Genomic DNA, 12,734 nt, shown 5'->3' on the forward strand with positions numbered 1-12,734 from the left:
TTTTTTTAATGCTATAAGGTCTCACTCTGTCATCCAGCTTGGAGTGCAGTGGCATGATCTCAGCTCACTGCAGCCCCCGCCTGCCTCATGGGCTTAAGCGGTCCTCTCACCTAAGCCTCCCGAGTAGCTGGGAATGCAGGCACATGCTACCATGCTTGGCTAATTTTTTGTATTTTTGGTAGAGATGGGGTTTCACCATGTTGCCCAGCCTGGTCTGGAAGTCCTGAGCTCAAGCAACCCACCAGCCTTGACGTCCCACAGTACTCGGATTACAGGCATGAGCCACGATTTCCGGCCTCCTCTTTTTTAAAAAATCCTGTTTCTACTGTGGCCTTTTCTTTTTGAAACAGAAGTTAACTGTTTTTGTTTTTGTTGACCTGTTTTGTTATCTGAGTTACAGCTTTAGGAAGATCAGTTTGTTCTATTTCCTCATAATATATACTAACAGTGGGAAGCCTTCTTTAGATATATAGTTTATAGTTAGCCACAGAGGCTGAACACCTTCATACCATTGTCTTTAGTCAACAAAAAACTACTCTGGTCAATAGTGGTAACGAGTTCAAGTGAACTATTAAGGTAATACCAATGTTGGAAGCTTTTTAGAAGATAGCCAGCTGGCCTGCTAACTACTGTTGGCTATGTAGTTTTTCCTTTAGAAATTTTATGTCATATATAGTTATTGTTCACTGTGAAGTTTATTCACTCTGAAAAAACTTTCAGAGTTTTTTCAAATATCTTACACATCTTTTTAGTATCTTAACATGGTGCTTGGGAAATAGAATAGTGGTCAGATGTTCTTTAATATGCATGAGTGAATGAATGGCAAATATGTAAATTCCTCCTGTGTTGTTTTAGGTTATCCTTTGCTCATTGGTTTTTAAAGGGTATATGTCTTTTTAAATTTAATTCTGATTTTTCCTACTTATTCTTTCCCACAAACTAAAGAAATACATTCTTCATTTATTGTTACTTGTCATTATGCAAACTGATTAGTTAGCCTGAATGAGGAGTGTTTATATATATGATATCTCATTTAATATCTCATGTAATCCTTTCAAAAAGTAGGCAGTAGTCCCAGTTTGCTCAAGACTTTAGCTAATAAGTAGTAGAATTATAATTTGGGCTGGGCATGGTGGCTTATGCCTATAATCCCAGCACTTTGGGAGGCTGAGGTAGGCAGATCACCTGAGGTCAGGCATTCAAGACCAGCCATGATAAACATGGCAAAATACCGTCCCTACTAAAAATATAACAATTAGCTGTTGTGGTGGCTCATGCCTGTGATCCCAGCTAAGGCTGAGGCATGAGAATTGCTTGAACCCAGGAGACAGAGTTATAATTTGAACCTTTTCCTAAGGCAGTCCTCTTTTTTTTGTTGTTGTTGTCTCATATTTTTGTGTGCATGTGTGATTTTTAGATTAATTGGGAATTCAAATCATTTAGCAAATGTCTTTTGAGTATCTGCTATATTCTAGGCACTATTCTAAGCATTGGAGATACAACAGGAGAAAATAAATTCCTGCCCTTATGTTGTCACATTCCACTGAGCCTCAAAGCTTTTTTATAGCTGCTTGGAGGACCATTCTTTTCCTCCTCCTGCTATCTCTTTGAGTCAGCATGTAACCAACAATAATATATTTTTACAACATGGTCTTTGAAGGTGATAGTCTACCTAGATTGTAGTATATTGCTATATTACCACATAATCTGACCTATTTCTTTCTTTTTTGTTTGTTTGTTTTTTTTTAGAAGGAGTTTTTCTCCTGTTGCCCAGGCTAGAGTGCAATGGCACAATCTTGGCTCACTGTAACTTGGGGTGGCCCAGGTGTGGTGGGGTTAGGAGAAAAGATAGGAATGGGGTAAGGGCTATAGGGGCTTGAGTTTTGGGGTAAATACAGAATGAGATAAAGGGCTATAGAGGCTTGAGTTGTTTACCAGAGTAACCCCCAGGGACATTTCTCTATTCTAATTCTAATTCTTTTATTTTCTTCTAGGGACTGGCATTTTTTTTTTAACCTCCCTTTCTACTGTTGCTGTAACTTTTCTAATTTTATTTGAAGTGTTGGTGAAAATGTAAAAATAAAATATTTTTAAGCTTTCTCTTATGCCTTTTCCTCCAGTTTTCTTCTGACTTCCGCTGCCTCAACTAAACTGTATTTTAAAGTCAGTCTCTTGTTTAATTTGCATCCCCCGTCCCCCAATTTAGGACAGCATGGTCATGAAAGAATATTATACACCTATCAATCACCATCTATGTGTTTCTGCCACACTCTGCTTCCCTTACCGTAGCACAAAGTATTATAATTTTCTGATTATTTGATTGTGAGTTTCCTTGAGGGGTATGGTTGTGTCATTTTTGTTTACTTGCATATAATAGACTCACAGTAAGCATTTAAGTGAATGGTGATTATCATTTCTTTATGATTCATTCAGGTACCTTACTGTGTTCTTGGCACTTGCAGAAAATTTCTAGTACTTTCAAGTTCATGATAATTTTGTTACATGAATTTTGGGGAAAAAGTGGAAACTGGTCAAAGTGGCACATACTGTCAGTTGTTCTCAATTTATTTTGCCAAAGTGCTTTTGATTTACAAAGATAAAACGCTGCCACAAATTGTTTATATACAGATGATTTTCAATAGAATTTTATAACTCTAAGGAATCTTAAAAACAGCTTTCCTAGTCATTCTCAACTGGAGTTTAGGTTTGCTGCTTCCTACTTTATTAAAGCCAAAAACAGAAATTTAATTTTTTTTTTCTGAAACAGGGTCTCGCTGTGTTACCCAGGCTGGGGTGCAGTGGCTCTATCACAGTTCACTGCAGCCTCTCTTTCCCAGGCTCAAGTGATTGTGCCACCTCAGCCTCCCAAGCAGCTGATATCACAGGCATGCACCGCCACGCCTGGCTAATTTTTTTATTTGCGGAGATAAAGCCTCACTATGTTACCTGGGCTGGTTTCAAACTCCTGGGCTCAAGCAATTTTCCCACCTTGGCCTCCTAAAGTACTGGGATTACAGATGTGGGTCATGTCCAGAAATTTAATTTTTTAAAAAATGTTGAACATAACAGTAACAGGTGCAATGAGATGCTGTGGGAGCATAGGAAGGTACTTAGCCCAACTTGAATTACCAGGAAAAGTATCTGGTGGGAAGTAACATCAAAATAGCTTTCAAGATCTTGATACATAATAAGGCAGGTGAGATAGAGAAAGGAGTGTGTTCTAGTCAGAAGGAACAATATGAACAAAGGAGCAGTGATGTAAAATAGCATAGCAGGGGCAAAGAAGAATCATAAATAGAAGTTACTATTCTTACAGCATGAAGTTTAAGACAAAGTGATAAAGGATATCTGAGGTTAGAGAGGGAAGTCATAGATTTGTATGCCATGCTGGGGAATTGTAATTAATCTTTTAGGTAATGGTAAGCCTTTTAGAGTTTAAAGGTGAGGATGGTGTGTATTATAAGGAAGAGACTAGCAGCATATGGCATATAATAAATATACAGAATATATATTAATAGCAGTCTATATTTTACCATGTTGAATCAATCCATTATAAATTTTCTTTAGGATTATTTGTTCAACTACTGAATCCTAATCCTATTTGAGCTGTCCATATGAGAAAAAAAGACAGTTCATCTGATGAAATCAGGAAATACTGTTTTGGGCTTTCTCTCTTTCTCTTTCTCTCATTCTTTATTTTAGAGAAAGAGGAGTGAAATGAATTACTTAGGCATAGAACTTTTTGTAATGCTGTCATGATAATATTACTATTCAGTACATGTTTGAATTGATTTGAAAAAGTGACGTTAGACTCAGTATTACTTTAGTTAAATTGAGTCTTCTTAAACTATCTTTTGGGTTTAAAAAAAAATTGTTACTAGTTTTGGCTAATGATGATAAAGTTGGCCATGCAGGAATGCTTTTCTTGGCCCTATTGTTAAATTTTAGTATATGGTATATGGGCCAAACACAGTGGCTCACACCTGTAATCCCAACACTTTGGGATGCCAAGTCGGGAGGATTGCTTGAGCCTGGGAGTTCAAGACTAGCCTGGGTAACATAGGGAGACCTCGTCTCTACAAAAAGTAAAATTAGGCAGGGCATATGGCTCACAACTGTAATCCCAGCACTTTGGGAAGCTGAGGCAGGTGGATCACTTGAGGTCAGGAGTTTGGACCAGCCTGGCCAACATGGTAAAACCCCTTCTCTACTAAAAGTAAGTGATTAACCAGGCGTGGCACAATCCTATAATTCCAGCTACTTGGGAGGCTGAGGCAGAGAGAATTGCTTGAACCCAGGAGATGGAGGTTGCAGTGAGCTGAGATGGAGCCACTGCACTCCAGCCTGGGTGACAGAGCAAGACTCGGTCTCAAAAAAAAAAAATTACTGAGCATGGTAGCACGTTCCTATGGTCCTAGCTACTTGGGGTGCTGAGGTGGGAGGATCATTTGGGCCTGGGAGGTCGAGGCTGCAGTGTACCATGATTATGCCATTGTATTCCAGCCTGGGTGACAGAGCAAGATCCTGTCTCAAAAAGTGTGTGTATATATGTATGGAATATTGAAGTTCACAGATACTGTCATGATCTCTTTCATGACTAATTGTTACAGTGTTTAAAATAATTATTCATACATAACATTTTGCAGATTTGTTTTTCTGACATTAGAGAATTGGTAGTTTAGAGATGGGAAAGGAGAACTAATATTTGAGTGCTATTTGCATTCTATATATGTGCTTTACATAAGTTACATCATTTAGTTATAACTGTATTCTCTTTTTTTTTTTTTTTGTATGTTTTGTGATTCTTCTTACAATTATATGTTTCTGTTATTGTTTAATGCCAAACACCATTTAATGTAATCTGTCATTCAGGGATTTTTTTTTTTCTCCCTTACCCCACATTGTATCTCTACCTGAAGGTTGGAGTTAATGGTGTTCTTATTTTCATAGCTACTATAAACCATTGTTCCTTTTATCTCCCTAAAAGCCTCACCACTTTCATCAGATTATAACATCAGCTACCTCTCCTGGGAATTTATTTCCTTGTTGATGTGTTTGGCTGGCTTACTTAACATTACTTTTCCTTATTTGTTGTGGTATTTTAGCTAAAAGCTCATCTTGATAGGAATTTAATTTCTCTTGAATGCTTATCTGTTCATCCAGAAGTCTTATGACTGCTTTTACTTGGTTCTTAGGGATTTTTATGGACCCCTAGTCCAGAAGTAGATCTTAAAGTAGCCTACATGCAAAATTACAGGTATATCCGGGGAATAACATCTAGTGTTCCATACCATTGTAGGCTTACTATGATTAACTTAGGAAATATAAATGGACTCTGATTACAGAATGATAGCCCATTTAAATAACTGAAATCAATAGTAATAAATGAAAGATACCAGGGACAACAGATGAATTATACATTTAGAGATGATGAAAAAATATTGAACAGGAAATTAACCTGAAGTAGATTACTATTTTGAAAGATTTCCATAAACACAAAACATTATTGTTGTTTTAATTTTCCTACATATTATTTGAATATTCTCCTTATAGCTATTTCAAACTGTTTGAAACTACAGTTTGAAATAGCTATAAGGAGAATACTGAATGTTCCCAACATAAGCAACCGGTTTTGTATTTTTAATGGTGACTCCAAAATTCAAGAGTAAAAGTTTTCTAATCACTATTGCTTTAAAGTGTGTCCCTGCTAAAAATTAAGCCTCTACTCAATAGGCTTATGGCAACAATACAACAGTAATGTTTTGTGTTTGTGGAAATCTTTTGAAATAGTAATTTACTTCAGGTTAATTTCCTTTTCAATATTTTTCATCATCTCTAAATATATAATTCATCTTTTGTCCCTGGTATCTTTCATTTATTATTACTGATTTTAGTTTTTTAAATGGGTTGTTATTCTTTTATAGTTCATTTATATTTCCTAAGATAAGTTAATGACTATTTGCTGTGAGAGAAATACACTATATTTTCTTAATCTTAAGAGTTGGGAAAAAATTCCAGAATTACTATCAGTTAATAATAATGTTACTTAAACTTTAAAAATGTTATATTCTCTGAATACCTAAATTTAATTAAACTGTGGATATTTGGTGAGATGACATAGTGAAAATTTTAATAAAGAGTAGGAGAATATTGAATATGGATATTAAATGTGGAAACTTTACATAAAGTTTCATATTCATCTATCTTAAGTCTGATAGCTTTTCAATAACCTTAACATTTTAAAACGTATTTTGTAGTATTTCCTAACCTTTTATGAGAGAGAATTCTAAACATACTCTTGATAATAGCTCAAACATTGTCTTCTGTGTTTAAAATTGTTCCCTTCAGAATGTTTCTCCATCCCAGAGAGATGAAGTAATTCAATGGCTGGCCAAACTCAAGTACCAATTCAACCTTTACCCAGAAACATTTGCTCTGGCTAGCAGTCTTTTGGACAGGTTTTTAGCTACTGTAAAGGTAAGTGTTTTAAGATAAACATATACATAACCTCATTTGCGTGTAGTTATGCTAAACCAGAGCCTATTAGTAAACATTCTGTAAGGTGGAAAGAATTGGAAAACTCTTCTGGAGAATGATGTATGTACCCATAAGATGACATGGTGGTGTCTTCTGCTATTGTTTATTTTATTTTTTATTTTTTGAGACAGTTTCACTCTGTTGCCCAGGCCGAAGTGTAGTGGTACAATCTTGGCCCGCTGCAACCTCTGTCTCCCAGGTTCAAGTTATTTTTGTGCCTCAGCCTCCCAAGTAGTTGGGACTGCAGGCATGTGCCACCATGCCCAGCTAATTTTTGTATGTTTAGTAGTGACGAGGTTTTGCCATGTTGGCAAGGCTGGTCTCAAACTCCTGACCTCAAGTCATCGGCCCATCTTGGCCTCCCAAAGTGCTAGGATTACAGGTGTGAGCCACACCTCACCCAGCCTTCTGCTATTGTTTAAATAGCAGAAGTGTTTCTGGAAGTGTTTCTAATTGTATTCTGTACTTTTCTTTTTGTTACAAGTATTCACTTTTTTAGCCTATGAAAGCTTTTATCTCTTGATTTTAGTACAAACCATATAGCATCAGCAGAATATTTAATCATTTTCTAACATATTGGTGTACTAGAGGTTGACAAGAAATCAGACTAGAAAAGTATAAGCCTATTATTGCACGTTTTTCTTTGTCACTACTTATTGAATATCCATACTGTTTGGCTTTCTGAAAAGTATTAAGTGCTTTCTATGGGCATGCTTTGAAATATAACAAAATGTCATGAAACAACTTCAGTATATTTTTGTTGAATGGCAGCATACAAATAATTAGGTTTTATATTGTCCCCATTGCTATGTCATTGGTTGTGTCAAGTTAGTCGTAGTAGGCCCTCAACATATTTAAAGCAGAAAATTAGCATTTATTTAATGGCAAGGCATGAAAGAGTAGCAAAGTATTTAAACTGTAGGCATTAGTATGCATAAGAATATGTAAACTGGGGGAACTGTCAGTTAAATGCTTTATTAGGTATACAAAATAGAAGCCAAAGAATTATGGAGTGTAAGCCTGAATAGCCGCTCAGTTTCAAACTTATACTCTTAAGAGACTTACTAAACATGATAGGACCCAATAAATAAGAAATATGAAAAAAAATGAGATATTTGGCAAAATTCTCTAATTGTTCCAGAAATTTCTCCAACTTTGTTTAAAATGTTTAATGTAAGAATCTCATGATAGAAACTACAACAATGTATGTTCACTAATAATTTTTGAAAAATACACTGTCCAAGGAAGGACACTAACCTTAAACTTACCTTTCTGTGGAATTATCTGTGAAAGGTAGGTTAGATGTGGTAGAGAGGGAGGGATAAGTGGTATGGACTTGTTGCTGAGATAAAAGTAGGCATTTTTCAGATATTCCAGATTGCAGACAATTAGCTTTAAAAAATGTTTATATACACACAAAATATATTTTTTAATTTTGGGAATATTTATTTAAAAACTTGCAAATCAAGCTTTTTCTGCCGGATAGAAATGACCTTTGGTTAATTGGCTTTGATTGAATTTTGAGCAATGGAATGGATGTTATTTTTGTAGAATATCATACGGCTAGGATTATAATGTTAAAAGTTAGCTCTGGATGCACTTGATCTTAGTGTACTTTCCTTTCTTTCATTTTACTTCTCTAAAGCTTTTTAATAAACTTTTTTTCCTGCTCTTAAAAAAAAGTTACCTCTGATCTGAAAAGCAATGATGAGTGGCAGTCACATTAATTGAATTCCATAGCATTGTGTGTATACAAGTTTTTAAAACAGTTGTAAAGAGGTAATAAACCGTTTTTGAAAAATCACTAAAGCTGATTTTTCCCTCTTCAAAATTTTAGGCTCATCCAAAATACTTGAGTTGTATTGCCATCAGCTGTTTTTTCCTTGCTGCCAAGACTGTTGAGGAAGATGAGGTAAAAATTCCTTTCAAGATATGTTTCTTTGGTGAAAATTTCTCTCCATTTATTAACTTGCTTCTTGTTTGCCAAAACAAAAATTGAAAATGAGTTTCTTTCTGTCCTTTTCTCCCTGTCCCTGTTCCCCTTTGCTTTGGATAGAGAATTCCAGTACTGAAAGTATTGGCAAGAGACAGTTTCTGTGGATGTTCCTCATCTGAAATTTTGAGAATGGAGAGAATTATTCTGGATAAGTTGAATTGGGATCTTCACACAGCCACACCATTGGATTTTCTTCATATTGTAAATATACCCGAAGTCTTTTAGTTTCTTATTTGAGTATGTAGTCTTCAGTAACTTAAAGAATAGATTGCTACTCATTTATTTAGTACTGATTTTTAGGAAAAAAAATTATTGATATTCAAGGAAATATTACAAATTAGTATATATGTCATATCACTGAAGCTTAAATAGAAAACTTAGAAATAGGTTAGGGTGGGCATGGTGGTTCACACCTGTAATCACAGCACTTTGATAGGCCAGGGTGGGCAGATCACTTGAGGTCAGGAGTTTGAGACCAGCCTGTCTCACATGGTGAAACCCTGTCTCTTCTAAAAATACAAAAATTAGCTGGGTGTGGTGGCAGGCACCTGTAATCCCAGCTACTCAGGAGGCTGAGGCAGGAGGAATCACTTGAATCTGGGAGATCATGCTACTGCACTCCAGCCTGGGGGACAGTGAGACTCTGTCTCAAAAAAACAGAAACAAAAACAAATTGAATAAGTTGCATCCATTTTTATATGTAATTTCCTAGATAATTAAATAAAGTTAAAATGATGTTCTTGTGATTTTCAGTTCCATGCCATTGCAGTGTCAACTAGGCCTCAGTTACTTTTCAGTTTGCCCAAATTGAGCCCATCTCAACATTTGGCAGTCCTTACCAAGCAACTACTTCACTGTATGGCCTGCAACCAACTTCTGCAATTCAAAGGATCCATGCTTGCTCTGGCCATGGTTAGTCTGGAAATGGAGAAACTCATTCCTGATTGGCTTTCTCTTACAATTGAACTACTTCAGAAAGCACAGGTAGGTGTGTTAGTCTAATTAAGTTGTGTTTTTTTAAAGTTTTTCTATTATTGGAATACATAGATTTACCAAACTAAAAGACATTTCTAATGTTGTAATGGCAAACCATTCCTAAGAGTAGACAAGAGTAAAGTATACATTTTAAATTTACAGGCTAGATGTTCTGTGTTTTCCTTATAGAATTTAGATAGTATTTTTAAGATTCCTTTTCACCATTTCTCTTAGATTATTTATCTTTAAGAATTCTAAAATGTTACTAAGATTGTTAATACCATATTGTCCTTTAGTTTTGTGTAAAGAAACTTCCTAGCTACATCTGTAGGTTTTACTATAATACTTCTTCACTTCACTTATTTTATAACAGATGTCAAAAACAAAAATTGGAATAAGTTGCTACAAGCGAATGATTTATTGTTGGCTAGTAAGTGAAATATTTATACCAGACTGGTGGCAGGTAGAAGCTACTTTTCTGAAAGAGGTTTTGCCCTGGCAGTTCTGTTATTACCTGAGATTAGTTTGTAACTTGTATGTACAGATCGTTATAAAATGTATAGGTTGATCATATCAACCACCTAAGTAAAATATAAAGGTTCAGTGGAGAAAATTCTCATTCAAATGGAAAGTTGGTGATATTGCTGTATGTTAGCAACTACTTTGGGAGAAGGCTTACTGGTTCTATTCATGTCACCAAATAGAACTTACCAAGTTTAGATCTGTTGCAAACCATTTTCCTGCCAGCTGAGTCCATAAAAGACTCATGAACCTACTTTCCCTTTGTATGGCTATTTATTCTTATTTAACAGTAGTTATTCTGATTTGTTTTATTGGACTTTACTTAGAAGATTGTTAAATTCTAAGCCTAACATTTTACAATAAACTAATTGTAGCAAAGAACTACAGTTATTGAGCTAAAAATTCAGAATATTAGAAAAACATAATAGTTGAATTTTTTTAAAAGAAAGTTATAATTGATCTTACAGCAAATATTTTAAGAAGTATGTCTGAAGAAAATGAAGCAGGCAAAAAAAAAATTTTTTTTTAAAGATGTGAGTGCTTCCAAGAATTTTAGGCTCTAGTTTTTGAGCAGAGGAGGGCCCAGTCTTTTCATAAAAAAGGTTGATGATCAGAGCAGCATGTTAGCTAGAGATCTGTCTATGTGGTATAACACAGGCTGCTTTACATTTTCAAGGGATATCTTTTAATTGTCTTAGATTGAAATAATTAAATGCTATAATGAGAATAAATCCTAGGAGGTAGTTCCTATTTAGTGAGAATTTTTAGAAATTATGATAAACCCCATTTAAATGAATGACACAGAAAATTTACTTTGCCCACCATGGAGTGTTAGAAAGAAAAGTTGAATATTAATCACTCACATTAGACTGTGAAGTAGAGGAATAGGGTTAATAGAAAACCTCCTATATTACATTATTTTTATTGGAACAAATGCATCTCTCTTAATGCCTTCTGACTTGTTCTCTGTGCTTATTCTCAGGATAGTACAGAAAAGATTGCTATAGAAAGTGTTAGTGTCAGAGGACAGATTTTGAAGCATAAATAATAATGTTGTAAAAAGCATGTGTATTCTGTAGCTTTCAGATCATGTTCTCCTAGTGAAAAACACTGGAAAACCTCCTGATTCTCCTTAGTAAGTTTTCTGGTGCTAGAGGAAGAATATAGGCACTGAAACTTTTTTTTTCTCCTTAGCTGAAGGAGAATTACAGACCTGGGATTTGACAGAATCTTTGGAGAAATTATTCAGCTTCTTTATAGCTCCAGTGTAGGGAACTGGAGACTTTCTTAGAGACTGCGTAGAGCCACTTAGTAGTGATTTAAAAGAACCAGCGCTTTTTTTTGATACCACACAAACCTTAAAAATTCTAGTTCAGTGGTTTTCATAATTGGTTTTAAAAGTGGAACCCTTTCCCAGTCCTCCTTCCCCCAAGAAAATCTTGTACACACACAAATTCCAGAATATAGAATAGAATAGTAGAGCTATACTTGTGTTTAAGGGCAGAGTGCCACTCAACATGGCCTTTTCCCTTCCATAGCTGGAGATTTACATATGTAGTGTAGGTTTAGATTATATTATTTAGGTAGTGTTTGGACGTAATTTGAAAACCACTATTCCAATCCTCTCATATACCTATGTTAATAGTTATATTCCAAAAACATTTATTGAGAAATCTTTGTTTACACATTGGAAATAGTGAATTTTTTTTTTAAAAAGAGATTTGCCTCATGTAGTATTTAAGTTGCGGTGAGGAAGACAGTGAACAAAAGAAAAGTCATAAATCTTGGTAGAGACTTTGGGACTTGTTCTTGCAGTTCTGTTCTAACACTGACCAATGTGGTCTAAACATGGATGGCTCCTAGTTCTTTAGGACTCATTTCTGTTTTGGCTAAGTTTCCTGTGTTCGGGTAAGAATACCAGGGCTTAGGTCTTTGTGATTAGACCATGACAAGGCCACAATATCAGATACTCTTCCTAGTTTTCTGGTTTTAGTATAGGAAACTTGCATCAGATTGATGAGATCATGCCAAAATATTTGTGACATGATTCCCAGTGTCTTGGTTTGAGGAGAGTCTATCACAGACATACCGTGCTGTGTGCAGGCCACTATCGCTAGTTCTGCCTGAGCCCCCTCTTTGAGACAAAGTATGGTGAGTGTTCCCAGGTTTGAAAGGCAAACTTCTTTTGTCCCTCTTAACCTCCCACAGCTACACTCCCTTAAGCTCTTGCGCCACCTGTTGATCACCATTCTGGGATGGCAAACGTCTTTCTCTCCTTACCCTTCTTCTACCCATGTTCTGTTGTGTGGTTGCGCTCACGTCCTCCTCTTTCTGATGCGGCCCACCCTGATAGACTCAGGCTGTTAACTTTGCCTAGAGTGGTGGTCTTTGTTTTTCCTAGCTAGGCAGTAGTCAAAGAACATGCCCTAGTTTAAAACTAAAGTAGGTACAGCCATAAAACAACAAAATCATGTCCTTTGCGGCAACATGGATGCAGCTGGAGGCCATTATCCTAAGTGAATTAACACAGGAAGAGGAAACCAAATATCACACATTCTCACTTAGAAGTGGGAGCTAAACATGGGGTACACACAGACATAAAGATGGCAATAAGAAGGCCGGGCGCGGTGGCTCAAGCCTGTAATCCCAGCACTTTGGGAGGCCGAGGCGGGTGGATCACGAGGTCAAGAGATCGAGACCATCC

General features: G+C 35.9%; 1 protein-coding gene across 1 annotated transcript in view; it reads left to right on the forward strand.

The window, feature by feature from the left end:
* The window catches only part of CCNI (cyclin I), a 33,418-nt gene that overhangs the window by 14,868 nt on the left and 5,816 nt on the right, over positions 1-12,734 (forward strand). Inside the window, exons 2-5 of the mRNA XM_017514787.1 lie at positions 6,349-6,477; positions 8,375-8,449; positions 8,594-8,734; positions 9,287-9,517. Coding sequence (XP_017370276.1) covers positions 6,349-6,477; positions 8,375-8,449; positions 8,594-8,734; positions 9,287-9,517 — 576 coding nt within the window. The remainder of the gene's footprint in view (positions 1-6,348; positions 6,478-8,374; positions 8,450-8,593; positions 8,735-9,286; positions 9,518-12,734) is intronic.

Source organism: Cebus imitator, unplaced genomic scaffold, assembly GCF_001604975.1.
Source record: "Cebus imitator isolate Cc_AM_T3 unplaced genomic scaffold, Cebus_imitator-1.0 Scaffold537, whole genome shotgun sequence".
NCBI classification, from domain to species: domain Eukaryota; kingdom Metazoa; phylum Chordata; class Mammalia; order Primates; family Cebidae; genus Cebus; species Cebus imitator.